The 27,289-nt window shown below is 39.0% G+C and overlaps 3 protein-coding genes across 7 annotated transcripts; 1 reads left to right on the plus strand and 2 right to left on the minus strand.

The window, feature by feature from the left end:
* Positions 1–5,022: 5,022 nt before the first annotated feature.
* Positions 5,023–10,936, minus strand: pcare1 (photoreceptor cilium actin regulator 1). The gene is made up of 2 exons (XM_084743211.1): positions 7,238–10,936; positions 5,023–5,867 (listed from the first exon to the last, which is right to left on the minus strand). The coding sequence occupies exons 1-2, from the start codon at positions 10,609–10,611 to the stop codon at positions 5,744–5,746; spliced, it is 3,498 nt and encodes a 1,165-aa protein (XP_084599337.1). The 5' UTR covers positions 10,612–10,936; the 3' UTR covers positions 5,023–5,743.
* A 3,194-nt stretch (positions 10,937–14,130) lies between these two features.
* Positions 14,131–22,066, plus strand: spdya (speedy/RINGO cell cycle regulator family member A). Of its 4 annotated transcripts, XM_084742571.1 has the most exons (8): positions 14,131–14,224; positions 14,360–14,411; positions 15,766–16,062; positions 16,174–16,232; positions 18,543–18,628; positions 18,741–18,912; positions 19,094–19,403; positions 21,562–22,066. In XM_084742571.1, exons 3-8 carry the CDS (start codon positions 15,810–15,812, stop codon positions 21,621–21,623), a joined length of 942 nt encoding a protein of 313 aa, XP_084598697.1. In that variant the 5' UTR covers positions 14,131–14,224; positions 14,360–14,411; positions 15,766–15,809; the 3' UTR covers positions 21,624–22,066. The 4 variants fall into 4 exon arrangements, with proteins under 4 accessions (XP_084598697.1, XP_084598698.1, XP_084598699.1 ...); XM_084742572.1 differs by lacking the exon at positions 14,131–14,224 and having other exon boundaries at positions 14,237–14,411; positions 19,094–19,434; XM_084742573.1 differs by lacking the exon at positions 14,131–14,224 and having other exon boundaries at positions 14,237–14,411; positions 19,094–19,407.
* Positions 22,067–23,100: 1,034 nt separating this feature from the next.
* trmt61b (tRNA methyltransferase 61B) lies at positions 23,101–26,715 on the minus strand. Of its 2 annotated transcripts, none has more exons than XM_084742483.1 (7): positions 25,692–26,715; positions 25,504–25,606; positions 24,411–24,601; positions 24,210–24,301; positions 23,411–23,619; positions 23,246–23,326; positions 23,101–23,158 (listed from the first exon to the last, which is right to left on the minus strand). In XM_084742483.1, exons 1-7 carry the CDS (start codon positions 26,430–26,432, stop codon positions 23,124–23,126), a joined length of 1,452 nt encoding a protein of 483 aa, XP_084598609.1. In that variant the 5' UTR covers positions 26,433–26,715; the 3' UTR covers positions 23,101–23,123. The 2 variants fall into 2 exon arrangements, with proteins under 2 accessions (XP_084598609.1, XP_084598607.1); XM_084742481.1 differs by having other exon boundaries at positions 23,246–23,329; positions 25,692–26,714.
* Between the last annotated feature and the right edge of the window lie 574 nt (positions 26,716–27,289).

A 27,289-nucleotide genomic window follows, 5' to 3' on the forward strand; every position in this document is an offset into this window, starting at 1 on the left:
CTAGGAATATTTCATAAAACTTGAGAATATTAGATAAAACCTGAAAATATTAAATAAAACTAGAGAATATTGAACACAATTTGAGAATAATAAATAAACTAATGGAGATATTTAATGAAAATGTGAGAATACTGAATAAAATTGAATTAAATTTTAGGAATATTGAATAAAATAATTTAAAATGTAATTTAAAATTTTTTTATATATATATATATATATATATATATAATAGCTCCTTGCTCAGTGTTTTGTGAGTTAAAATCATTGCTACATTTATTGATCGACAATGTGACATCTCCTTAAAAGTAACGCCAAAACATTTTGATCGCCCCCTGGTGGGCTGCAGTATAGTCAGTAAATATCATTTACGTTTTTCATAAAGATGGTTTCTGTAATTTTTTGGTTGTTCTTATCACACTCATGTTTGTTGAATTGTTCAGTTTTGTGATCAGTTTCTTTTTATTGCATCAAATAACTAATAAAAGCAGAGTTTCGAAAGCATGGCTCCAATCGTGGTCACTACATAGAGATAACATTTACAGTATTTATTAACAAAAATCATTGACCAAGAATGTATGTTCCAATGACCTAGATTTCTCTGAATAAATGAATGTTTAATTTTTGCATAAATCCCACTGTTCTTGACTCTCAATACATAAACAAAGAGAGTGTCACGTGAAAAAAAAACTTAAAAAATCTAATGTTAATTGCTGATGGAACACACTCTCCTCGCTGCATTAGAGGAGCCGTTTTCAATAGAGAAACCAGGAGAAACTGTCCGTCACCTTGGAGCAGCTCCACTGATGACGTGTGAGGGCAGAGAGATCATTATGACGGCGTGTGTGCCAGGGTCAAGTAAGAGCACAGGCTGTAAGCCTCTATTCATCACCGTATTCATCATCTGGCAGCTTCAGTTCCCGTGATGGGAACTTATCAACAGGATCTTGGCAGCTTTTTTCAGAACTGTCAGGCTCGAACACAAACAACAGCTTCCAATGTTATATGCAGCCTTGATGCAGATGAATGGGAGGTGTCTCAAAAGACAAAATCAAAGGGAAATGAAAGTAATCTCAGGATGTTTGATCAGAAATCTCTGAGTTATTAAAAATACCTATAAAATGAGTTGAAATATCAGTTCCAGTTAAACCTTTGAGTTTTCTAAATCTAAAAATCAAGGTTTCAAGCACATTGAAGGTCCAGTGTGTAAGATTTAGGGGGTTTTATTGATAGAATATGGAAGAAATGTAACATTCATAAGCATTATTGATTGTTCTATATTCACCTGAAAATAAGAATTGTTGTGTTTTTTTTACCTCAGAATGAGCAGGGGCGGATTTAGTCATTTTGGAGCCTTAAGTAAAAAACAGGCCTCCACATCCCTTAGTCTCCCCCCTTTTTAATCCTTGAATAAATAATAAGTCATAAAAATTTTACTTTTATTTATGATGGAGTGAAGAGGATGAATTGTGGAATCTCACAGCCTCAGGAAAGAAGCTCTTCTGAAGTCTGGTGGTAAGAGAGCGGATACTTCTGTATCTCTTGCCAGGCGGCAGTGGAGTGAACCAGCTGTGGCTGTGGGTGGGTACTGTTCTCTCACTTCCTCCTTCTTTTTTTTTTTTTTTTTTTATCACTGCTAGCGCAGCTTTGCTTTATTTTTCAACAGTCTGTACACAACACCAGGCTGAGCTGTGTGTTTCCACGACTTGTCTTCATGAATCCTTTCCACAGATGCACAGGAAATTTCTGGAATAGTCCATTATAGTGGGGAGACACTCATTAATTACAAGCAATGATGCCATTTTAGGATATGGATTTTTATAAGGACATAATTTGCGAAAAATGGAATAAAAATTTTTTTTTACCACTTTATATATAGGAATTAGGTGGATTCAACTAATCTTTTCTCTAAACTTAACATAAATATACAAGTTTTATTTATTCTAGTTAATAAAGCCTCCGATTTTTAGAACCCCTTTCACTTGAAATGATGAGTTGATTGAATGTATTTAGCAGAGTTCAATCAACTTATTAAATTAGGTTTCTAAAGAAACATGATTAACATATTAGCAGACTACCCACCATGCACTGTTTGGGAGTTAATGGAGAGGTTTTTTGTTATACTTTGAAGAAGTCATATGAATCTACCTCAACTTGTCTTTTCAAATTCAGTCAAAATAAAATTTTAAGGTGGCCTGCACACATTTTTTTTCAAGTTAAAACAAATAGTTTATTTTCACAGTGTAAGGCAATTTCAGAGCTTTTCCCAGCTCCTCTCTAGCACCATGTTTCCACGATAGCCCACAACAGACTAACCAAACACTTAGAGTCTTTCATGTTTTTCACAAGTTTCCCAATTTCTCCTACACACTTGGAAGGGGAGGGTGAGGCGAGTGGTATTCAGTTGGTTGCAATACAATGTCACCACTAGCTGCCAGAAAATCCTACACACTGGTACTTTAAAAGTCTGATGACATAAATTACACTTTCAGTCTAGTGTTTAAGAAAAGCAATACAGTGGGATTGAAGTTCAAATATAGTGCTATATAAATATTATGAAAGAAAACCAATTTGAACCTGGTGGAAAACTGTAAGCTTGTTACATTTTCTTTCATTCACTTTAATCCTCACATCAAAGAGTTACTCAAGCATGTTTTATTATTGTTTGCCAAAATATTCTTTTGTTGCATTGTTTTTTTTATTGATTTGAATTGTGAAGAAGAAAATGGATGATTTATTCAATAAAGGAAAAACAGTCTTCAGTGCAACTTCACTTCAATGCACAGTTCTATCAAGAGACAAAAACAGAAAATAGCCCAGCACTCAGTCGTAGGTGTTGGACAGGGAATAATTCCACTTTCAGACTCTTCATCAGGCTGAAACAAGGTGCTGACATTATTCCACTTTTAATAATACAGTGAGCACTACTTCACATGTGTAAAATGAATCTCAGTATGGGATCATCTGGTTTAACACTAGAAGTGCCAGAATTCCACCGACTTCCAACCTCTATGATCTCTCATGATAAATACCAAACTAATACTAATGCAGTTATTCTGTAATTTTACCAAAATATAGATTTTGTAAAAATTATTTCCATATCTATTAATATGCATGCCATCACATGTAGTAAATGGTAATGATTGTATATATTCATAGCAGTATTTTCATGTAGGATAATAACCATCAGTGATCTGATTCAAATTTTAGATTAATCTGGAATTAGTCAGAGCGAGAAACAGTTACATTTATTTTATAACATTAATAATAAGTTTCCAACTGAACTATCACAAAAACATGATGACAAATCATGTTACAAAACATGTTGCCACCGTCCCTGGTCTCCCCTACTTTATTTTGAATTGAGTCTAATTAATTAATTAATTAATTGTATTTTAATGTTGTGAAATTGGAAATTTAGACCACAGAGACGGTGATAGTTGCTCAGCAACTAAGATGCATCACCAACTGTGCAACAAGTAACAATTTAACAGTGGCAATTTCCGTGAGGTCAGTGTGACCACCTATAGCTGAAATAGGTAAAAAATGATCATATTTTCTTCATGTATATAAAAAAAAGATTTTAAATGAAAATACAGACACTTTTAGGAAAAAGTCAAGTACCAGCAGCATTGTATTTTTTTAATGCAACAAATGTATTGTACATATAAATTTGAAAATGGTCAAAATGACTGCCGGGCTGTTCTATCGTTCAAGGAGCTAAGGAAGTTGTTGTTGTGGTATGAGACATAATCATGCTGTCAGGGTTACTACAGATTGTGAATTTGATGGATACATTACAGTAATGTTAGATACTATCCACCACAGGAACTCGAGAACTCTAACCTCAACTCCCTGTGACATTTTAAAACAACCATTTCCAGCTTCACAGACTCTCACATGGCTGAATCACGTCTGGTATTTGAAATGAGGATTTTGTCAGTGTGCTTAAAGGTCTGTACCACAATTACCACTGCCCAGTGGACTCTTAGATCACAATTATTGCTTCTCCTTGAACAATTATGTGACCTCGTGTTCACCTTTCCTCTGGAACAGAGACAGTGATTTAACTGGATGTTGTTAAAGGGCACTGTGCTCTGCCTCTACATGGATTTGTTCTGCTTCAAGGCCTCAGCTACTGAACTGTTGCTGACCACATCTGGTAATTTGCAAATGTACGACTGACAAAACAGAAGAAGAGGAGTTTAAACTTGGTTGTAAATTTTGTGTATATTCCTTAACCAGCTGTTGGAAATGCAAACAACCAATCATTAATAATTTATAGGATACTAAACACGTTTTTTTCCCCCTCATTTTCAATTTTTCTAAAAAATATTTGGTCGTTTTTCCTCATTTTAAGCCTAAGTTTAAGTTTCACTTTTCAACAAACAGCTCCACCAACCAAAAAAAATGTCAAATTAATTGGTTTTCAGTGTCCAGTTTGTGATCAGATAGGCTTATTATCTGATTTATTATTGGCTTATTGGCTACTAAAATGCAGATGAAAGGTACTCGATTATTTTAAAAGTAACTAAAGTAAAAGTAAAAGTACTGTCTTGAAAATCTGCTCATTAAGTTACAGGTACCCCACAAAACTACTTAATTACAGTACTTTAGTATTAGTTACTAAAACCCCTGATGACTTTTTTCTTTATTGAAAAACTTAAAGTGGTTTATGAGAACAGATACATGTAGGTAGTTTGCCTGAGAGTATTACACACGTAGCTAAAACAATCTCTGAGTAGAAGAGTGAAACTAGCTTGTGAAAACTTTTTTGTCGTTTGAGGCTCCATGACCAAGGTAATGTTGAGTTCAGCTCAACACTCAACGCAGAAAGTCAGAAAGTTTGAAAAATGGAGTTTAAAATAAAAGCATCTAATTGAAATGGTCTAATGAAAGTTAAGCTGTTAAGTTGCTCCATGGAAATTGTAGTTCAGTGGCTGCATCCCAAATTCCTCACCAACATGCTATTTAGCATCCTAATTAGCTAAATTATTAACTATTTAGTCCATTTATTAATAAATGACACAATTAATATGAATAAAATGGAAAATAAAATAACTTCATGAATAGGAAATACAAAGACATGAATGGTTGTATGTTTTTTTAATTAAAAAACAAATTGTAAAAATGACACATGAAACCAAAAAAAAACAATTGATAAAAAAAAAATATTTTTCAAAACACTAGCTAAAATTGGCCTTATTTTTTAGCTTGTATTACATGACAACAGATGGAGCAACACTTCTCCATTATTTGTTAACATATTTCAATATTTGCAGACTATTTTCCCTCTTTTTAAATCCATAACAATTGAGAAAGACACCTTCGACCACTGAGCCACCAAGATACTATATGAATTTTGATATTGTAATCTCTGAACTGAAAAAAAATGAAAGTTCTGCATTCTACAATCTGTAGTGCAATTATGAAGACGTGTTGGATGATTTCCATATTGTAAACATGAAACTGTGTCGTAATGTGTATTTCTCTGAGATACATGTATACACATACAAATTCAAAAGCATGTTCATGCACAGACAGTATATGTGTACAAGTATGCATGCAGTCCAATAATTCAAAAAATGTTTTCCCACACTTTATTCTAAACACTGTGGAGGTGTGTTACAGCAGCATGGTGGATACAATTAGCTCTACTTCTCTCCCCAGTGGAATAAACAACCTCACGTTAAGTCCTTGGTAAAGCCTTCTAATCCATAATCCCGCTGGTCCTTCATTGGCCCCCTCAGTCTCTGTGCAAGGCCTGTCCAACAACACACAGGTCCGGGTGTGACGCAGAGCGGAGCGTAGCTCTGAGGTCTGATTGGCTCCCCCATAATTTGTCATCCCTGGTTGGTTCATCATCCAGCCTATAGAAATGAATGGAGAACACTGTCATTAGCAATTAGGGAAGTGGGCCAGGCAGGTTGTGTCAGATATAAACAAGAGCAGTAAGGTGCGCTAAGGTGCAGTAAGCTTGTAAAGTGACTGACGTAAAAGTTCATTCAGTTATTCTCTGGGAGAAATTATGCACAGGTGCAAAGCCTCCTAAAATTAGACATTCACTTCTAATATAACATTTTTGGAGCATCACTATTACCTATTGTGACAAACAGCCCTTGGTAAACTCAACATTTAAATTTAATGCAGCATTTAACACAGAAGCGGCAGGATTAATACATATTAGAGAGAATTAAATGCAGAGAGACTGAAAAGATTGGCTTATATAGTGTGTAATACACTCTGTAGTTTATGTATTCTCTTTTATCCTTAAAGTACTGTCTCTACATCCTGTGAGCCTGTCATCTTTAAAGACAAGTTGGGCTATCAGATCACTGAATGATAATCAAATAATTTGGTAAAACAGAATATTCAAATACGTGTGATATTCAGCCAAGATACTGTATTTGAGGCGACTACATTTGCTTATTTCAGACAGTCATGTATCAGTAGTCATGGTATTGATGTATTATATTGTGTACATACACAGTACACTAGGTAATCATGTTCTTGGCATGATATTATGGCTTTGCTGAATTTTCTCAGACTCTCAAAGTTAATTGCAGAAAGGGTTGATACTGATGATATTTATGTAAGTCTTATATAATTACATATGACTAAAGATTTATTTAATTTGGTAATAAAAGTGTCACACTTGGTAATTGCTCATGGAGGATATATATAGTCAACAAACCTACAAATACTACTGCCTCGTCCCAATCCCAGAATAAAATAAAAATCTATTTTTTTGCATATTAACTGCCTCTTGTAAACTCAACCAACCTACTGTCCTCTATTTTCTGTCTTCTATATTAAAAGGTTTTTTTGGGGGGACTTTTTGACACTACTCTACTCACTGTTACCTGTACCTGTAAGATAGACCTTTACCAAAGATTGAATGAAAAGCCACAGTTACTGATTTACTGTGTAAAAAAAGATTGTGTTTACATGCACACGAGTATACTGGTCTTGAGCCATATCCTAGTTTTGATGTTATTCAGGATATGGTATTTACATGGAACGTGAGAAACGTTGTTATTTATACCCCTGAGATGGTTCAGAAACCTGGGTAAGGTACCACTGTATCCTGGTTTCTATTGGGGTACTCTTGGTAGAATATCCAAGTTTCTGAAACTGGGATAAGCTGTTTAGGTGGGCAAAACATAACCCGGGTACTCCAGAAATCCCTGGATGCTAGTGTGCATGCAAAGCCAATCAAAGAAACATGGTTAACACTCACCCCTGTGAATGTATTGCTGGCTCACTTCCACAAGTCTCAGCCACTGAGATGCCTGGTGATCTTGGTGGCAGGTTTAGACTTGGCCTTCGGTCTGAATGGCTACGTCGGATGAAAGGTCGAGGTCCTTGAACAGATACAGGAAACCTCCCACGACTCGCCCAAGGACGTGAGAGAAAAGAGACCCCAGTAGCGGTCCATGCTTGAGGGGGCTGGGGAACTGGACAAGGCTGAGCCTCAAACAGGGATGGAGACACAGGGCAGAAGACTGAGCGTGCATTCGTGAACATCCGAGCGCTGGATGAGTCTTCACTGCTGCTCTCCCTGGACCATCTTTGCACTTTTGGCGAGGCTGGTGGAGATGGTGCTTTGAAAGGGTAGGAGGAGGGTGAATTTGAGTTTAGAATGTTCTGCTTTGCAACAGGTGGGCTAGGGAGCCTCCTCTGGACAGCTGGTGGTGTGGGGAGTTGCCTGTTAACAGGGGGGCTTGCTGAAGTGGTCGGACTAGGTTGCCTTTTGAAGTTGTGGGGACTGGGGAGCCTTCGATGTAGACTGCTTGGTGTAGAAGGTGTGGATGGTAGCATTCGGCCCCTAGACGTGGGTGGGGTGGCTGGTGGTTGGCTACTGACTACTGAAGGAGGAGGCACTATAGACACTGTGGTGTTAGGTCCAGGCACTGAAAGGTTGCAACCATCTTGCATGTCTGCTGATTCTTCTTGACTGGAAGATGGATTTGTTGCTAAATTGCTTATTGAGGATCTCTCTGACTCTGAAGAGTGTCTTAGATGTATGATCTTTCTGGCTTGCTGGTACAAGGAATCATTTTCCTGTCCTGGGTCTTCCTCCAGTTTAACATCTGATGGGCTGACTTTTGACGAAGCAGATGTATCTTTTTGATCCACTCTAGTAAGAGAAATAACCTTGGAAGCTTGTGGCAGTCCTCCTTTACTTGGCAGCACTGACACTGACTGAACTGAGGCCCTCAGGCGTTGCGATACTGCAGCCCTTTTTAACCCAGGTGATTTTCTGGCTTTTGCAGCCCCCTCATCTGTTACACCAGTTGAAATACTCCGGGCACCTTCAAAAGAATTGTCCAGTAATACTTCAAGTGGAGGAGGAGGAAGATTATCGAGATCAAAATCATCAGCTTTCTCAGATATACAAGATTCTGGTCTGCAACTGGTTATTCCAGTGCTAAGCACAGCTTCTACATTTCCTAAACCAGGTAACACAGGAACACCACACTTGCGTACTCCTTTGAGAGGCCCCAGAACTTGAGGACCATCTAGTTCCTCTATTCCTTGACTGAAAGTATCAATCAGTTTTTTGACCGAGTTCCGGCCTCTGTAAAGGCGGGAAGATGGTCGTGGTGATAAAGGAGGGCTTGGGGGAGGGGTGGCTTTAATAGGTCCTGTTGATGTTTTCTTGTCCTTCAATTTATCTTCTTCCACATCGCTGGTTAACTCTTGATTTTTATTGTTGTTCTTTGAGAGGACTGCTTTATCTTTGCGAAGTGGTTGAGGACTACTCTTCTTCTCTGCTGAAGCGTGTTTGCGATTTATTGCTGGAGATTGTGCTGGTGAGGTACCTTGATTTTGTTTGGGTGAAGCAGCCTTCACATTTCCACCTGCCTTGCTTTTACTCATCCTCTGCAACCTCTGGTTTAAATCCTTCTGGGTTCTGTCTAGTTCAAGCAAAGTTGAATCTTCACTTTTGCTCCGGATGGATTCTGCTGACCGGGAACGTCGCTCCATAGCCACTGGGGTCTTTTTTACCACTGCCTTCCGAACAGGTGCTGCCATTTGAGGCCTCTTTGGAGATCGTACCTCTTCGTCCGTCCACTGGCGTCTACTGGTTTTTGGGCTGCCAGCTGCCTTTGTTTTGGCACTAGAGTTCTGTGATGGGACAAACTGTATTTTACCACTTATAGCACTTTTCATTTTGAGAGTCATTTCTACATTTTGAGGATTCTCTATGCGTTTATTGGGTAGGCGATGTGGGAGTTGTTCACTGTTTACAGGTGAAGAGTTTGATCGCTGTATAAACCCCACATGGGCAACACTCATGCCTCTGTCCATCTCATCATCATCATCATCTTCCTCCCCATCATCTAAGGAGACTGATCCTAACAATGAGTCTCTATGGTCATTAGCCATTATGGTACAAGTAGAACCTAGTGAGTTGAGTGAGGTGAGAGAAACACTTGGACTCATTTTGCTTGCAAGCTTTTCCCTTGACACTCCTCGCCTAATGGTCTTGGACATATATCCCATAGGACTGACAGGAGTAGTTCTATTCGTTCCAGTAGACTCGCAACTCTCTCGTCTGTGGCGTCTTTCAGATCCGGCAAGGGATTCACTTTCAGCCCCAATACCGCTGTCCTCACTAAAGAGAGCAGAATCCTCTGGCCCAGGCTTGCGCAGAGAGGCCATTTCAATACGAGATAAGAGCTGCATTAACCTAGTCTCTACTGCACGTTTGACTTTTAGTTTCTCCTCTAAAAGTTCTGAGACAGAGGCAAAGTATTCCACTGCCTCTTCCAAAGCAGAGTCCCCAATTCCACCGACAGTCTGGCTCACGTTTCGCATTCTCTGTGTGGTATATTGAAGCAGCTGCTGCAACAAATCCGGTGGGGCCTCAAAATTAGCAGAGCCAGACTTCAGAGGTGGAGAAGATGAGAGGTTTTTCATTTGACTTGGCCAAGCAAGATGTTCTCCATTTTCTTTTAAAACTTTTTCTCCCTCATCTGCCATCTCTTCCAGTCCCTGAATTATTTCCTCATAGCGTAGAGCCATAAAAGCAACCATAGGCTGCACAGAAACCTGTGTTTGGGTTGCTTGCTCCAAAAGTCCGAGTAGAACATCATATTTGTTTATACTAGGGTTCAAAAAGGCATAAGCAGCTTGGTGAGCTTTTACCAGAGGTTCTGGGAAATCCACTTTCTGCTCTGTGGGTGGTTTGTCTTTGTCCTTGTCTTTCTTTTTTATTGTCTTAATACCTCTTGTATTTTTCTTTGGTTTTCTGCCAGGCTTCTTTTCTGTCACATCCTGCTTGTCAACATTTTTCTCTTTCCTCTGCGAAGTCGTGTTGTTGTCCAATCCTTGACAACCCAATTTATCCATGTTTACTGCTTCAGGGGCGAGCTCAGTCACAGGTCTCTTTTTTTGCGGTGTCATATGAGCTTCTTTCTGAAATACCTGTGTTGGTCCGACTGCCTTCCTCTCCTTTGTATCCCCATCTGTCGATCCAGCTGAATTCACTCCATTTTCAAAGTGGGGATCTCTTGGGCTTTCTTGAGGCGCAGGGGGAAGCATTCTCCCCGTCCTCGTGGGACCCAGAATCCCAAAATTGTTTCCTTTGGATGGTGAGCAGCCCATTTCCAATGTTTTCAAATCCAAGCAGATTTTTGTGTCTTCTAAGTGGAAGCAACACAGCAGAGCAGAGAGTTGTGCAAAGAACAGCCAAAGTCCTTAGCCACCTGCTGTATCTGTCATTTTCAGCTGGCTGAGGTTGTTGAGTCTGATCAGATCCCTTTCCATGAGGATGTTACCAAAACAAAATATTGATAAATCCATTTTAAAAGTCTCTCCCACCTGTCATAGATTGACAAAATAAATCCACAGATTGATGATCATTTTAAGAAGAATTTGCTTGGATCGAGCTCTGAAACACATCCTCCTGTACCTTACAAAAGGACAAGCAGCTGAGAGGATTAGTAAGGCTTTCAGTGAACTCCTCAGCGTGCACATATGTCACGTTAAAGCATATAAAACTCACCTACTTGTAAGACCATAAGCTCATTTGGGTAATGCGGGCAGGACTCAGGTGGCTATTTATAGCCTGCAAAACAATATCTCCCCTTTTAGTCATACGGCCACTTCCACTGAAAAAAGAAAAACATCAATCTTGTTTTTAAAAAAAGGTGACAGTGTTTCCTCTCAATTACATATTCAATTATATGCAAATAACATGCACAAATAGTTTTATATCAACTATTACTCTAGCAACGGTGATATACAGATACATGGATAATATACATTATATAGAAATTTGTACTTTTAATAATAATAATGATGTTTTCATTTGACATCATATCTAAAATTAGGCTTAAATGTCCTTGTTATACAGTTGCAAGTTATTCTGGTGATTTGCTGATCTCCTTTGAACTTCTATATCTAGCGTCGGTTCACGGGAACAGTGAGACAAGCTTTAAAATAACTTGAAGTGCCTCTGCCTCTCTGTAGCCGGCACTGAAATAAAACTATAGTGGCCTAATCTTTCCTTTTATAGGTTTGACTTTTAAGTTCTGTCAAGAACAAAACAAGATGAAATGACAACACACAATCAGGAAAAATCTTATTTAAAATAGATAAATATATTTAGAATGTAGGCTGAGCTTAACATTTCACACTTAACTAAAATGTGATGAAGGCTTTTGTCACAGGCATATATTCATTTATTTTTGCATATACAATATTCAGAATCCCCTCATTTGGTTTGCTCTTGAAGACCTATTTCTGCTTGTGCATCTCTATCTTAGGGTACATAGAACATAAAACTGAATGTGTTCAGTATGACAGAGGCTTAGCAATCCAATCACAACGTGCCCTTGACTTCTGGTCTCACACCTGACTCGTATCACAGCTTGAATACAGGTTCACTAGAACTTAACCATGCCTCAGCATGTTATCAAGCTACACTTACTTAAACTACTATAAGTGTTTTGCATTTGTATTTTTACCTTGTTTTGTTCTTATATTCTTATATAAATTAATTTTCCTTTGGTCTGTTTGTTTTAATTTTCTCTGTAATCTCAGTCATGTCACCATTTAATGCATTGTTGTTCTGCAAAAGACCTAATAATTAAAAGAACAAGCTGGTATTAACCCCCATTTTCACATATTAGGCTCCCGCTGCTCTCCTTCTATTTGAAATTCTGCTCAGTTGGTACACAGATCAAATATTCACAGTTCCCTGTGGCCTGTCTGGCCTGTTCTTCCATATAATACTTAAGCCTTATAGGTGATTGAAAATAACACAAATTGATTGTTATGAACATCTGTTGGTTTATTGTTTATTGTGAATGACACAACAATGTATTCAGTCAAACATATCAGTTTTAGTAGTGAAAATACTGATCTTGAGCAATTTCATCCATTTCTTCTTCATTAGTTTTATCTTAATCTGAGTGTTATTTAAATTTGTTGTGGTGGAAATTCAGTATTAACTTCTGTATTATTTTTAAGTTTGCTTCACATATTTATTTATTACCTATATAGGTTAGACTGGGAACAGCTGCAACAAGAGACAGTTACAACAGGTAACAGCAACATGCGGGAGTGATGACACTCACACTGCACATGCTCAGTCAGATCGTCTCCCCCAGCAGGAAGACAAAAGACATATTCAACATCTACTGCTGCATATATTGACAAAAGCTTCTTTTCAAGGTATGAAAGTGATTTTTTCATGAGTTTGAAACTTACTGAGTTTGAATTATTGTTTTGTTGACTTCTGGTGACAATGTCGGTGTGTCTTGCTAGCACATGATGTTCTGTGATGGCTGGTGGCTAGGGACGGTTGCAGCAAGTTGTTACAACTTCCAAGCTAACAGCCATATTGAAACAGACCACACAGCAGTATTTTTCAATGTAAACTAGTCATTGTTACAGGAACGTACAATAAATATATGTTTAATAAAAGTTAATGGCATTGCAAAGTGTTTAATTCTTTCTGTTTCACATTGAAATACAGAGCAATTGAATAGCATCTGAAACAACTGACCTCGAGATATGCCTATGTTATACACATTTAAACAAAAGTTAAGAACTGCTACTTAATAAATACTAACTAAATACATAATGCTGTAATATTATTGTTAAACGATACTTATTTTCAGAATGATAGCTTATTTAGATCAAAAGGAAAAAATAATTACCAAAATATAATGTATTTTTAATGACTTGCAACTGTCCTCCAGGACTGGGGTCTTCCTTTCAAATATATATTGTGAACGCTATGTTGTAATCATCTCTATATAATGTGGGCAATTATCAAACAGATATAACTTTAATATATAAAGATTTGGTTGGTCTTGTTAAGACCTTTTCATAAGTGTTTCAAACGTCCCCAGTCTCCCCTATTATGCTGAAGCGTTATCTCCTCTTCTGTGTGCGGATCAGCTCAGAGGCCAGCTTGACCTTCGGTGTGCAGAGCCCATTAAATCAAAGTATTCTCCTTCCTGTGAGAAGTCTTTATCTTTTTGCTCTCGCACAGATAAATCAGAAACTCTGCCTCTGGAGGAAAGGAGAACGAAAGCCAGGTGCAACTTTGTTGTGATTGGTTGTATTGTTAAAAAGAATGAAAAAGGATCTCTGCAGCTTTCACTGTTTTGTCATTGCTTGGATTGGAATAAGAGACGAAACTACCCACAGAGTGCTGTCAGTTTTTTTCTATTGTCAAACAAAACAGCTGTGAAATAACTGCTTTCTTTGAACTTACTTTATTACGGAAACGCCCATAACGGTGGATGTAGTTATACATGTGAATATTTCGATTTTAAATACAGTCTGCAGATAGAGGGGCGGTTCCCCATTGCTCGACGAAGAAGAAAAGACTGACCTGATTGGTCTGCGTCTCCGCGTGCAGGTGTACTGCTGAGTGATTGGCGCGGATCCTGGTCGCGTCTTTAAGAGAACCCCAAAGCCGCGAAAGGTCTCGCGAGATACATCATCATACGCCATTACCACCTAAACTCAAGTCATGATCGTTCCCTTAACAACCCCCATTATCAATAATTGGGGCTGGGTTAAGGACAAATCCGTTTGTACAGCGTGCGCAATGAACGAGCAACATGTGCAAATCTCGCGAGAGTTTCAAAAATCTAGGTTACCCTTCTAGACATGACCCCAAGCTTCCCGCGTTTTCTCTTGTCAGTGCCGTGTAGCGACTGATAACTGCAATATTCTCAGTTTTAGCTCTTTAAACGTGGTAACTGTCAATATTCCCTCCCGTTCTGACTTACATTATTAATTTAAGCTTTTAGCGGTATGAAGTTCTGTCCGGCTGTATCACTGATACAGGTGTTAACCCTGAAATTTGTCAACTTTTGATCGATTTTTCCAGGTATTTGCTCAACTCTACTGCATTCATTGCAGTCAAAGGGAGATCTGCGGAGGTGAGGACGCGTTTAATGACGACGTTTTTAACTTTCACTACAACAGCAGTTACTGTCGTTTGTATTAAAGTTAACCTGTGTAACTTTAAGACCTGTTTGCCAAATGTATGGCGCCAGAGCTTGTTGGAAAGTACACTCAATGAAATAACTTGACAGAAGTTACCTTCTTCCAAGCTGGAAGCTAATGTTAGTTTACTATTTGAGTGGTAGAAGAAGATACTTTAGCTCAGTAAAAGTACGACACTTTGAAGGCACTCCACTACATATAAAAACCCTGCATCCAAAACCCTACTTAAGTAAAAGTTTGTGTTGTCAGTGAAATGTACTTTAAGTATGAAAAGTAATAGTATCCATTGTGCAGTAAAATGATCCCTGTCAGTATTTTATTATTGTAGCTGATGTGTTTTAATGAATATTCCTGCTACATTAATGGTATTGTTTACTGCCGTAGACATTTAAGGTTGAGCTAATTTGAACTACTTTATATACTGTTGGGTAATTTAACCTACAGGAGTACATCATATTCTATAAGATCATCATATATTTGTCGTGTTGCTGCCCTGTGAGAACCATGTCTCTAAAAATTCAACTTTTCATGTTGTCAGAGAGACAGCCCTGTTTTCAGCTGTGTGACAATTTTAATCGTCATTAAAACCCTGTTTAATTACTGCATTTTGAAAGACACTTAATGTGGGTTTGTTTTGGATAAAGAGACCCTTTTACAGTTTGTAGACAATGAGCAAGCTGCGGGGCACTTTGGCAACAGAAGTATAGCGGACCTCAACGGCTTGTCAATGGGCTGCTGCAAACACGAGCAGTTTTGATCGCGTCCTCAGTCAAGTCAACAAGTTTAATAGCTTGCAGCCACAGCCGCCACTGATTGCTCTGAAACCGTTGTGATCCTTTTGGAATTCTGTTAAACTTAACTGATGTATCGTATACGCAACAACCAGACATTTTGACATTTGCAGCTGTCTGGATGACAGGTGGAAACTGCTACATCTGTTGTCAAAAAGTGTGTGCAGCTTTTTGATGACATCGGCTGTAAAAGAGTCTATAAAAACATAGATGTTGCAAAGGACATGATGCCATTTCAAATTGTTGAGAGGTTTTCAAAGTAAAACTCACCGAAATTCTTCCAGTTTGTGTATCAATACTTTTTGAACATTTTCAGCAAGTTTTAGCAAAACTGCACTGATGATAATCACATTCTGCTGAACTACGATCTGAACTGTCCCTTTAGTGGTGTCTTCACAAACAATGTGAAGGAAACTAACTTTGGGCTTGCAGCTAACTAAATATTCATGTTATTTGTACATGTTTTAACCTCACACTCTCCTCCTTTTCTTCTCAGGACACACCGTAGACCTCTTCGCCACAGATGATCTAAACTGAAGCATGATGAAGCATACAAACAGGTGGTGTCAGACTCCCCCCTCAGTAACTGTCCGCGTCAAACCAAACAGCGCACACTCCCTCCAGATTAGAAGAGGTGTCCGTCTCAGAAGAGCCAACCGCCAAGAAGCCCAGGCTCCAGCAGGGCAGAGCCAGCAGAGCCAGCATCAGGATGAGACCTGTTTTGCCAAAATGACGGTGCCACCGACTATTGTTATCAAGTGGCAGGAAATGACATCATTCCTAAGACTTTTTGGTAAATATATAGTCTCAACAAAAATCATGTTTTATCTAAGTAGTATCAAAGTGATGACTCGTATTTTAAAAAATTTGGCATCTGATATGAAATGATTGTGTTTGGTTACAGATGATGACCTGATCCAGGACTTTTTGTGGATGGACTGTTGCTATAAAATTACTGACAAGGTAAATCAGGACTATTCAAAATTCATTTGGGCCAGTTGAGTCGATGCAACAGACATTTTCAGCCTGACCCTGTGAAGAGTTGATGTGTCAGACAGGAGCACATTTTAATAGTAGATGTCACACTAGTTTGAATTTTGTTATGATTTGATCACTTGGGTTGGGAAGGTTACTTTAAAGATATATTCCAATGCAGTTACTAATTACCTGTTTAAAAAAAATGTGGTCAGTAACATAATCCAAGTTAAGCCTGATATAATATTTTTAGGGCTGCAACTAATGATTATTTTAATCATCAATTAATCGGTCGATTATTTTCTATTTTCTTTATCGATTAGTTGTTTGGTCAATGACATGTCTGAAAATGGTGAAATCTGTAAAGAAAGGAATAAGGAAACCAGAATCTGAAATGAGAGAATTTTGACTTTTTTTTTTTTTTTTATTAAAAAATGATTCAAAATGATTAATCAGTTATCAAATCATGGCTGTGATCCTAAGATGCAAACATACTCTTCACTTTAATGTCCTTCTCCTGGGAAACTTTATACAGCAAGTTTGGTGTTTCTTCATGTGGTTAATATTCTTTAACTATCACAGCACACTTGTTGTAAATGAAACGCAATAACTGGGTGTTTTAGATGGTGATAATAATTTTACTACAAGTACTTATCGGCAGCGGTTGTGTTAGACTTTTTCGTTACCTGGCATTCTGACGGACAGGGTCGTAAAAATTCCTGTCCATTTTTGCCCATCGTCCTGTGTTACATATTTTAATGATAATGATGCATAGCTTATTTAATAACTTTTTTCAAAACCAACCTGACCACAGTAACATTTAATATACAGAACAAACTGACAGATTTTGTATTTATAAGGGCATGGAGAGAAAAGATGAAAAGAGACACAGATGGTCTTTTTTTTCCACCTCGTTTATCAACCACATCATCTTTTCAGACTATCATAGAATCTTATATTTCTAAAAAGAAACTAACGACAAATTTAGTGACCGATTGAGACTGTCAGGGAAAAGGAAATTCAAATATATTGTATTGCAACAAGGGACACTGTATGAAATGTTGCAGATTTCTAATAGTGTTGCTGGATTCAGTGTGAAAATACAAACATCTGTTCCAGTGACACTGTGCAATCTTTGTGCAAAAAGGGCTTCTGTCTCCCTTCACCTCCTGTTGTGCTGTGCTCAGACACCCAGGTGTGTGGTAGGTGGCTTCTCTATCACTCTTTCTCTCCAACTTTTATCATATCTATTCTTCAACTATTTAAATAACAGTCTCACCTGTAAATATTGTTTCTACTGTCTTTATATTTTTATTTATTTCGTGTTCCTTGTAAGTGAAAACCTACTTGGCAACAAAACTGTTTCTGACTCTGATCCCCCTGCAGTGAGTTTGGGATTACACTCATTACAGTAGATCACCATCAGTGTTTTAATTTGCCAAAATGACATATGGCCTTTTTGATTTTTCGTTTATGATGGAAAATATTAAATTAATGAGACCTGTGCTTGCTAGTCCAGGCAGGGTCAAACAGACAGTTTTCATTGTCAATTTTACATTTCAGAGTTGAGAGACATATTGTCAATAGAGCGCTTTTCTACTTGTGACTGTCAACAGCCAGTTGTTTTGAAAAGCTACTAAGCATGGTCACAACTCACATGAGAAAATGTTGATTTGTGAAAGATATGATTTGCTGTGTTGCTACATCTGTAAACATCTTGCCCCAGCGGTACCATGCATGTACAACTCAACAGAGATGAGACGAAGGCGAGATGATTCACTCGTTAACTGCTTCTTTACAGCATGCAGTTCACTTATTTTGTCATTTATCAGATTAATGTACACTGGGTCACTCAGACGTTGCTCCTGAGGGCTGAACAATGTTGGTAAAGAAAATAAAACTGTGCTTATTTTGACTGATATTGCAATTGCAGTATGATTATTGATATTAGAGGCAAGGATCATCTTTACCTAATTATTGTCATTTTGATTAATAATCACATTAAAATGATTGTAGTGTCGTTTTTGCAGGGATCTGCACCACACAAAGATGTTTTCCTAAGTCTGTAGAAAATGATGTGTCGACCAGAATATCTCTTTAATTTAAAATGGTATTTTGACACACATTTTCCACATTTTTAAATAAAAGCAGTGATATTTTAGTTAAATTTTGATTAATTGTTGAGTGGGCTGCCAGTCAAGTAACTCTTAGTTATATATTTTGGTGGAAGTGACAGAATCTCTAAAGCTTTATGTTGCTTATTATTAATAACTCCAACTTTTCTCCCTTATTCATCAGTACCTCCTAGCCATGACCTTTGTGTACTTCAAAAGGGCCCGCTTCACTTCCGCTGAATACACCAGGAAGAATTTATTCATCGCACTGTGAGTTTGAAGAAAAGAAATCAAAATTCTGCTGATTCTGACTGAATGAACCTCGTGTGCCACCGAGGTGAAAGTGAAACCCTAAACCCTCGCTCATGTGCTCCATCATTAGGTACCTTGCCAACACCATGGAGGAGGATGAGGAGGACCGTAAGTATGAGATTTTTCCGTGGGCACTGGGCAAGAAGTGGAGGAAGCAGTTTCCCCGTTTCCTGAAGCAGCGAGACAAGCTGTGGGCTCGCATCGAGTACAGAGCTGCTGTCAGCAGGCGCTGTTGCGAAAAGGTGCGCACACACACACACACACACACACACACACACGAGTATGACTGCCTGAGGAGACTGATAAATGTGTTTCTCATGTTTTTGCTGCACAGTGCAGTTTCTATTGCTTTGGTTTCATGCCAGAAGTTGGAGCTGTATTTACTTATTTCCAGGTCTGTGTCTCCCTATCTCTGTCCTGCAGGTGATGGCCATTGTGCCCTCTCACTTCGTGTGGAAGCGAGAGCGGTCAGCGCACCACAGCGGTGCCCAGCGGCAGTACGGCAACCAAGACCAGGTTCATATTCCACGCGGGCCCTCAGCCTTTCTGGTTCCCTGTGCCCTCTGTCACCGCAGCTCCAGGTTCCCAGACCCCACCTTTCCACACCCGTGCAACTCCACGCTGAGACTGGAGATCACCCTGCCAAGGGCTGCAGCCTCTTACAGGAAGGTGGAGGAAACTGAAATCCAGGCGCAGCATTCCCCCTTCTGCTGCTGCGCTGAGGAGGTTCCCAGTAGGTATCAGTCTCCTCCAACCATAGCCGGGTAAAATCTCATTTTTAAATCAATGTAAAATATGGACATGCTCATTCACTGATGTAGCACCAATTTATGACCTCAGATTATGATGTGATTTGGTCACATAGCATCACCTCTGCAAAACTTACGGGAAAGGTGAAACAGAGTTTTTTCTGCAGTCTTAATCTGATCTGTGCACCATTTGTTGATCATAGATTCAATTAGTTCCCTTCCTGATTTCCCTTCGTAGGGGGAATCTGAACTAACATTGTAAGACACAGAAGACACATAATAATGCAAACAAACTAACAGATTGAGTCAGTGGTAGACCAGCAACTCCAGTGTTCTGTGGGTAAAATTACTGATTTTGCTAAAGGAGTCTGGTTGGTTTGGGGAGGACAGTAATAGGCTTGTATAACTGTGGTTTCCCATCAGAAAAATCTGTCTGATGGCAAAGTAAAGCTCCTTGCGGGCCATTTTTAAGTGGCTAAAATAAATTGTACTGCTGTCCACAGTAGTACATTGTGTATCGTACATGCTGGTGCTCTTGCTGCTCCTCCTAACAGCGGGGTGTCAACCACAATCTACTGTAGGTGATACACTCCCTATGAATAAGTACCTCATACAACCCCACTTCAAATAGTGTGAACTATCCCTTTAAGAGGCTCCGGACTGGAACCTTGATGATTGATTTTTCTTTTTTTATGGTGCATGTTTTGTTTGCTACAAAATGACAGAATGACATTCATAATTGATGCGTTGTGCATATTCATGAGCTCATCACTGCTTGGATTTTAGTTTTAACAATACCTTCTGCAGCCTCGAGCAGCAGCTGCGTGAATCAAAGCTCACTTTCGTGTCTGGATTGTGTGTAGAGGTGATTTAGCTGGATTACACCTGGGAGGTATGCCACAAAGCAGGATTAGAAAGTGAAACTGGAAATCAAAGTACTTTTTCCCTGTGACACCACCTTCAGTTTGAAAAGAAGGTCAAGTATTTTAGCACATTGGTAGTACAGTTTTATAAGATATTACATGTCTTTTCAACGTTGTGTTGCTAATGTCTGCCTGGAGAAACAATCCACTAGAGTACAAGTTTTTTGCAGTGTTTTATAGACTTCTGTAATATACGCTGTTTGTAATAAAACATTAAACTCGAATGAAAAAGAACAAGAGGTGCTATGTTGCTCAGCATATACCTGTCTGACTTAAAATGTCCTCTAACTCAAACAACCAACCAAATCCAGACAACCAACACCAAAATAGTTTGAAAGTCAATGCAGCAATATCTTTGAATTGCATATATAGCACATAGCATCACAAATAACCAAATATAAAGCTTGTCTGGACATTTATCAGTTATGCAGTGATGTAGTTATTATCTGAAAAGAAAACAGACTTTCTTTTCTGGGTAAGGAATATGAAATGAAATATGTAGAAATAATAAGTAGCAGAGATGTTTAATGGGACAGTAGTCCAACTTTCTGCGTAGAAGTAATCGATTTGTTTGAGCTACAGTGCTCAGCTATAATTGTCTGACTATTATTTGGCAACATAATAGCATGCATGGTCAGAATGGCCTGAAAATTCAACCAAGAAGTCTGGATTGGAACTGCTAATTATTTTTGCTTTTCGTCTGAAGTCATTTGTTTGTGAATCATACATGAACATTTCTTCTGTTACTGTAGAGTTTGAAGGTATACAGTTGTTTTAAATAATTTTTTATACCAATTAAGGTTGTGTTCCATTCAGGTCAAACAGTCAGAATGCTGCTATTTCATGTGCATGCAGGCTAACTGTAAAGGCTCTGCTACACTAAATGGAACTAATTAGTACCACTGATAACATTGATTTATTGATTTGTATGAGCTTAGCTACAATCTTCTGGTAATTATTTGACAACATAATAGCACACATAGAATGTAGCATGCATGTCAGTTGGATTTAAAACCAGTCATTTACATAATAAACACGTAGCTGCTTGTACTTGTCAAATGTAGTCTGAACTTTTTACAGAGAAAGTGTGGAATTTTGGAATGGAAAAGGTGTAGTAAGCCTGCTCTTAAATTCAAAACAGTTCTGACAGGATACAGGACAGCTCACAGGACAGCTCACTTGTACTAAACTCCATTTTTCCATCCTCTCTGTCTGTCAGGGGATGAGTCGTCATGTGGGTCCACGTACGACGCCTCCATGGACTGGATCAGCAAGGAGTAGAGCGTCACACCGTCTCAGCAGTTTTGCAACAACCCTCTTAGTACTGACAGAGCTTTTCTGTGGCTGTCTCTCCTCTTCAGCAGTCACCATTTAAATGACTGGAAGTAGCTGTAAAAATGAGTTAATGTTGTTCCATATATCCCACTCATGCATAATATGCAGTGGATTGATGTTGCAAAAGTTTCGTTTGCCTTGCACTGAGTTCTTGATATTTATTTATATATTTATATTATTTATGTACTGGAGCACTTCAGGGTTTGTATGATGACCACTTATTCACTGATGGTAAAAGAAATGGTTTAAAAAAATGAAATTCTTCAAGTTCAGCCACTGATGTTTAACATACTGGGATCCTGCTGGGTGTGTTTTAAGTATTGTTGCCAATGTGCCTGTGTAATGAGCCAACACTGCCTCATGAGTTTTGAATAAAGGCTTGAACTTTATTAGTCTTTCTGAGATTTTTATTACAACCTGGTTTGATGCAATTAAAGACATACTTCAGATAGTCAGTGTCTGACCAACAGTTGATGGTAGTTGACACACCCCCGGTATGGAGTGCTGCAACTTATTAAGCACTTAAAAACATCTAATTAGTTTAAGTGTGTGCTATATTTTAATATTTTTACTTTATCTTACCATCAGACAGCCTTTTCTGGTGGGAAACCACTGTTATACAAGCCAAATATCTCTTTCTCCAAATCAGTCAAACTCCATTGATAAAACAGTCATTTTACCTCACAAAACACAAGGAGTTGCTGATCTGTCACTGCCTTGATTGGTTAGTTTGTCTGTTATTGTGTGACTTCATTCCTTTAAAGGGTCAGTTTGGATTCACCGAAACTTGACTGTTCGAGGTAGCAGCAGACTCCTGCTCTGTGAGATAAAAATTACTGTTTTTGCCTATGAAGTCTGGTGCCTTTGGAGAGAGTGATATTTTGGCAGAAGAGCCTGTCTGATGGAAAGCTAAAGTGGTTAAAATATTCTATTTAGCATCCACTTAAACTGATATTAAGTGGCTAAATGTGTTTTGCTGTTGACCCTGTCCACAGCTGTACATTGCTTAACTTCCTATATCGGTACCACATGCTGCTTCTCCAAACTGGGGGCGTTCTGATTGGCATCTATTATAGGTAATACACTGACTATGAATAAGTACCTCTTACAACCTGTCTTCAAATAATCTGAAGTATCCCTTTAACTCAGTTTGATCATAGGAATGGAGAAGATGCACATCTGTGTCTACATTACCGTTTACATGCAGGAAATTATCATATATATTCACATTAATGCACAGAGCATCACATTGATCCCCATTTATAGAGCCAGTTTCAATAAATGCTAAATAATTTATTGTGTGGGATTTCTAGCTTGACATTAAAAGAATGCACCAAAATGAACATTTTGACTTTTTTTAATTTTTCAAATTATATACAGAGAGATGATCATTTGTTTGATATGTAACAATCTTTTTCTGTCCAAGATTCCTTACAGGTAGAGCAGCTACTGCACATACTTCCTCAGTTTCACCAGGAATGCTGAAATGAAAAAGTAGACAGTTTATTTATGTACATTGTTTACATGTAAACTGTTTGATTTGGACTAGAGCTGTGCTAATATCTGACCTGTGTGGCTCATTTGTTCAGGATGAGGTCTGGCGATGTAGGGAATACTCCCGAAGGCTGGGTGTGTCTCTGTAGTCGTCTCTTCTGAAGTATAACAGAAACTTCAGTTAGCATGTATCATAAATAAACACAGGTGCTGTGATCTATCATGCTAGTTTAAATCACCTTTGTCAGTCTCATCTGATGTCTCCTCCTTCTCCTCCTCCCTCCCGTCCTCATCCAGGACAGGAGCTTTCCTGGCGCAGTGCGTCCCATCCTTCTGGAGGGCCGGGGCCACCAGCCAATCCCGCATTGGAACCTCGATGATGCGTTCGCACAGCAAAGGCAGCGACAGACATCTGAGCCCTTCCAGCAGGTCAACAACCTGTGTTATACTGAGTTACAGGGAGATATGATTAACCAAAAAAAAAAAACAATTAGCTGATTGAGAGAAAACCAAAGCATTTGATGAGGTCATCTTGTGTTCTTCACTGTTTTCTAATGTTTTATTAGACCAAATTATTAATCAATTAACTGAGAAATCAGCAGATTAAACTTGAACAAAAATAATTGTTAGTCATTGGTACAAATTTGACGCACTTGCATTTTACTTGAGTATTTCTATTTCTTTACATTTGGGAAAAATGCATATTTCCTTTCTTGCTGAGACAGATGAGAAGATCGATACCACTATCATGCCTGTCTGTTAACTATGAAACTGGAGACAGCACACTGCTAGCTTAGCTTAGCACAAGGACTAGCAACAGCTAGCCTGGCTCTGTCTGAAGGGTAAAAAAAAAACTTAAGAGTGCTGCTAGAAAGTTTGTGAACCCTTCTGGATTTGTCTAAAATGTCATCCTCCCCTCGCCAGGGAACTTTGAATAAATTACATCCAGTATGGATCTGCTGCTCTTGTTTCAGAGCTCAGGGTTTAGCCTCATTTGGTTTCAAAGGTGACGGTGACACAGTGGAGGGAGATACACACTTGGCGAGGTAGACAGCACACACAGCTCCAGGGTGCAGGTGTGGAATCACAGTGGGTAACGCCAGCTGAGGGTTGATCAGGTCCAGAGCGACCTGCAACACACACACACAGTCGATCCGATCAATGAGCAGGCGGGTCTGAATCCATGTGACCGGGTGTTGCTGTGTTGTTGTTGTTATGTAGTCTGAGCCAGACACTGACCGCGTGGAATCCCCGACCAGCGAGGAGCGAGGACGCCGTGCAGAGGTCGGCGTTGTGAAACTGGACGTTGTCGGGCCACTCCTCCCCTCGCCGGAGGCTCCACGCCGTCCTCCAGCGGCTGTAGTTCTTCACAGCTCTCCTGTGGTGGTCCTCCCTGACCTCCACGCTCAGCACGCTGCCTTTAGAGCCGACTGGGAAAGACAAAAAGTCTGTCACCCTCAGACATGCGGTTCATTATGCATCCATGATTTGCAAAAGCAAGTTAACCTTTTCTAGATCACAGCTTCTGTGACATCTAGTCTGTTTTGAATGTTCCGGCTCCTGCCTGTATCTATGATCTTCTAACTCCCCATGAGTCTGATCGCTGCCTGAAGATGTCATGAAGGCAGACTCAGTGTTTTCTTTTAATTCTCTTCTGAAGACTCACTTTTATAGTATGGCTTTTCTTAACTGATGATATTTGTTTCTACTATTTTATCTTGTTAATATCGCATGTATAGGATCTTGTTGACATTTGTTTTAACTGTAAAGCTCTTTGTAACCTTGTTTTCTAAAGGTGAGGTACAAATAAAGTAATTACTTTTAAATTCTAATAAAGATTATATTGATAATCAATAGATGTAAATACTGATTTACTGCTCAGCCCTGTGTGTTATGAATAATTGCAATATGTCTTAACTAGGGCTGCAACTAATGATTAACTTTGTGGTGGATTAACTGATCGATTGTTTTCTCAATTAACTGATAAATAGTTGTTTCTTTTAAAATGTCAGAAAATGGTGGAAAATGGATCAGTGTTTTCCAAAGTCAAAATGACGTCCTCAAATAAAGATATTCACTTTACTCTCGCAAATTCTTTTAAAAAATTACTCAAAATGATTAATCAATCATCAAAATACTTAAATAATTGATTAATCATTGATTAGCAGCTCTAGTTGTAACACAAATTACTGATAAAAAGAAACCAGCACACTGTTTTTAATCACTAGCAGCAACTGGGTTTGTTAAAGCTCTGTGTGCTACAATATTCTGAGACGCTTTGCTGCCACTTTGGAAGCCATAGTGAGACGATGACAGTGAGACGGGTGCAGACCTGCTCTGGACACGAACAGAGACATGGCCCCGGACCCCGAGCCTGACTCCAACACACAGTCTCCCTCTGTGACATCCATCATCATGAGCATGGAGCCAGCATCCTGCGAACAGAGACAGAACACACACTCAACATGTGTAAGAAGAGCAATAAAGAACTGTGACACACAAACTTATCCAGTGCTGTACCTTAGGGTATGCGATGGCCGGACCCCTCTTCATGAACAGCACGTAATCCTCCAGACTGGCCCGGCGGATGAGGATGGAGACCCCCCTGCTTGTCTTCAGGAAGCATCCAGCGGGTTGCCCGGCGATGTCCTCATGCAGGATGACCCCCCAGCTGCTCTGCAGACGAACCCCCGCCTGCAGCTGGAACATCTTCCTGAACTCCACCCGGTTCTTCTTGCGGTACTCTGCGATCAGCAGCTCCCCGAATGTGAGCAGGGTCTCCGCAGGAAGAGTCAAACTGCTGTCCTTGTGAAATGCTCCGTTCAGCTGAGTCTCTGCAGCTGCGTCTGATGCGTGATGGGACTCTGAGTCGCGTCCGCTTTCCTCTTGTGTGACCGACGCCTGGATGCTGGTGTCCTCCGCAGGGCTCTGCTCCCTCAGCTGCATCACCTCTGGGCTCAGGGTGTCCTGGGGCAGCATGCCACTGATCCTCTCTAGGGGGGACAGGGGTCGCCTCCTCCTGGACAGCAGCGCTTGTCTGGAGGACAGCTTGGTGCTCAGGGGTGAGGAATCCGAGCTGTCTCCCTCCTTCTCATTACATTTCACCAAACCAGTTGAAAAAGTTCTCACCTCCCTCCTACATTTGTGAAGATTTACAAGTATGTTCCTGTTCCTGTTGTTGAAATGTCTCTGACTAGATGTGCTAATTCTCAGCAGTCTGTGCATAACTAGAAGTCCAGAAAAGGGCATCTGCACAGCCATGACGTCACTTTATGGCATACAATATTAAGTTAAAGTAATGGTAAAATCCATAGATAACATGCAGTGAGTTAACAGCAGATAGAACCTCAGAAAATAGCAGCTATAATTGTTAAATTCAACATAAATATCAGCAAAATAAACAACTGAAAGTGAACACAACAGTATATCTGGTTTAAATTCTACTTAGTCCACTTACAGTGTAACAACTAACAGTTCGTCCTCATTTCCACTCCAGCCTGCTGTATTTACAGTCCGAGGAGGTCACCATGCTGGAAGAGACCACGTGAGCAACGTCATAACTGAGCGACAGGTGTAGTGTTTAAAGTCGACCAGCAGAGGGCGATATCATGATCATGCGTTTTCTCATAAATATGCTTCATTCCATGTTTTCTGCACAAATGCAGGTTATTAAAAATCACCCCATGTTTCACCATACATTTAAAGGAGTTGTTTCCTTATTTTGATTCATTGACACTGATGAGATCAAGGAAAGCCCAAAAATTATGTCAATATTTATCAGCTGTTTCATTTCATTGGACCCCAGGTAGAGGATGAAACTGATTTTACATTATATTTTATTCTATACACTTTATTATTATTATCATCATCATCATTATTATTATTATTATTGTTATTATTATTATTATTATTGTTATTGTTATTATTATTATTATTATTATTATTAGTAGTAGTAGTAGTATTCGTGTTCAATAATGATCCATTTCTTTACTTGTTTATTTGGACTATATTTGCTCATACGACAAAATAAAAACTTGATTTAAACATGAGAGAAACTTATATCTTGTATGTAACATGCAACTATGAAGTTAATTTGGCATCAAAATAAGAAAGATATA

Source organism: Lutjanus erythropterus, chromosome 18, assembly GCF_056507025.1.
Source record: "Lutjanus erythropterus isolate fLutEry1 chromosome 18, fLutEry1.hap2, whole genome shotgun sequence".
Taxonomy (NCBI): Eukaryota; Metazoa; Chordata; class Actinopteri; order Lutjaniformes; family Lutjanidae; genus Lutjanus; species Lutjanus erythropterus.

What these genes read in the sequence shown, in the direction of transcription:
- pcare1 (XM_084743211.1), bottom strand. Translation starts at nt 10,611, where the DNA reads ATGGGCTGCTCACCATCCAAAGGAAACAATTTTGGGATTCTGGGTCCC. An exon ending in CCAGCAATACATTCACAGGG is followed by an intron (nt 5,868 to 7,237) that starts GTGAGTGTTAAC and finishes TCATTTCTATAG; the next exon opens with GCTGGATGATGAACCAACCA.
- trmt61b (XM_084742481.1), bottom strand. Translation starts at nt 26,432, where the DNA reads ATGGCTGTGCAGATGCCCTTTTCTGGACTTCTAGTTATGCACAGACTG. An exon ending in TGTGCTGTCTACCTCGCCAA is followed by an intron (nt 23,620 to 24,209) that starts GTGTGTATCTCC and finishes CCTGTAACTCAG; the next exon opens with TATAACACAGGTTGTTGACC. An exon ending in TGAACAAATGAGCCACACAG is followed by an intron (nt 23,159 to 23,245) that starts GTCAGATATTAG and finishes TTTTCATTTCAG; the next exon opens with CATTCCTGGTGAAACTGAGG.
- spdya (XM_084742571.1), top strand. Translation starts at nt 15,810, where the DNA reads ATGATGAAGCATACAAACAGGTGGTGTCAGACTCCCCCCTCAGTAACT. An exon ending in AAGAATTTATTCATCGCACT is followed by an intron (nt 18,629 to 18,740) that starts GTGAGTTTGAAG and finishes CTCCATCATTAG; the next exon opens with GTACCTTGCCAACACCATGG. An exon ending in CTGCGCTGAGGAGGTTCCCA is followed by an intron (nt 19,404 to 21,561) that starts GTAGGTATCAGT and finishes TCTGTCTGTCAG; the next exon opens with GGGATGAGTCGTCATGTGGG.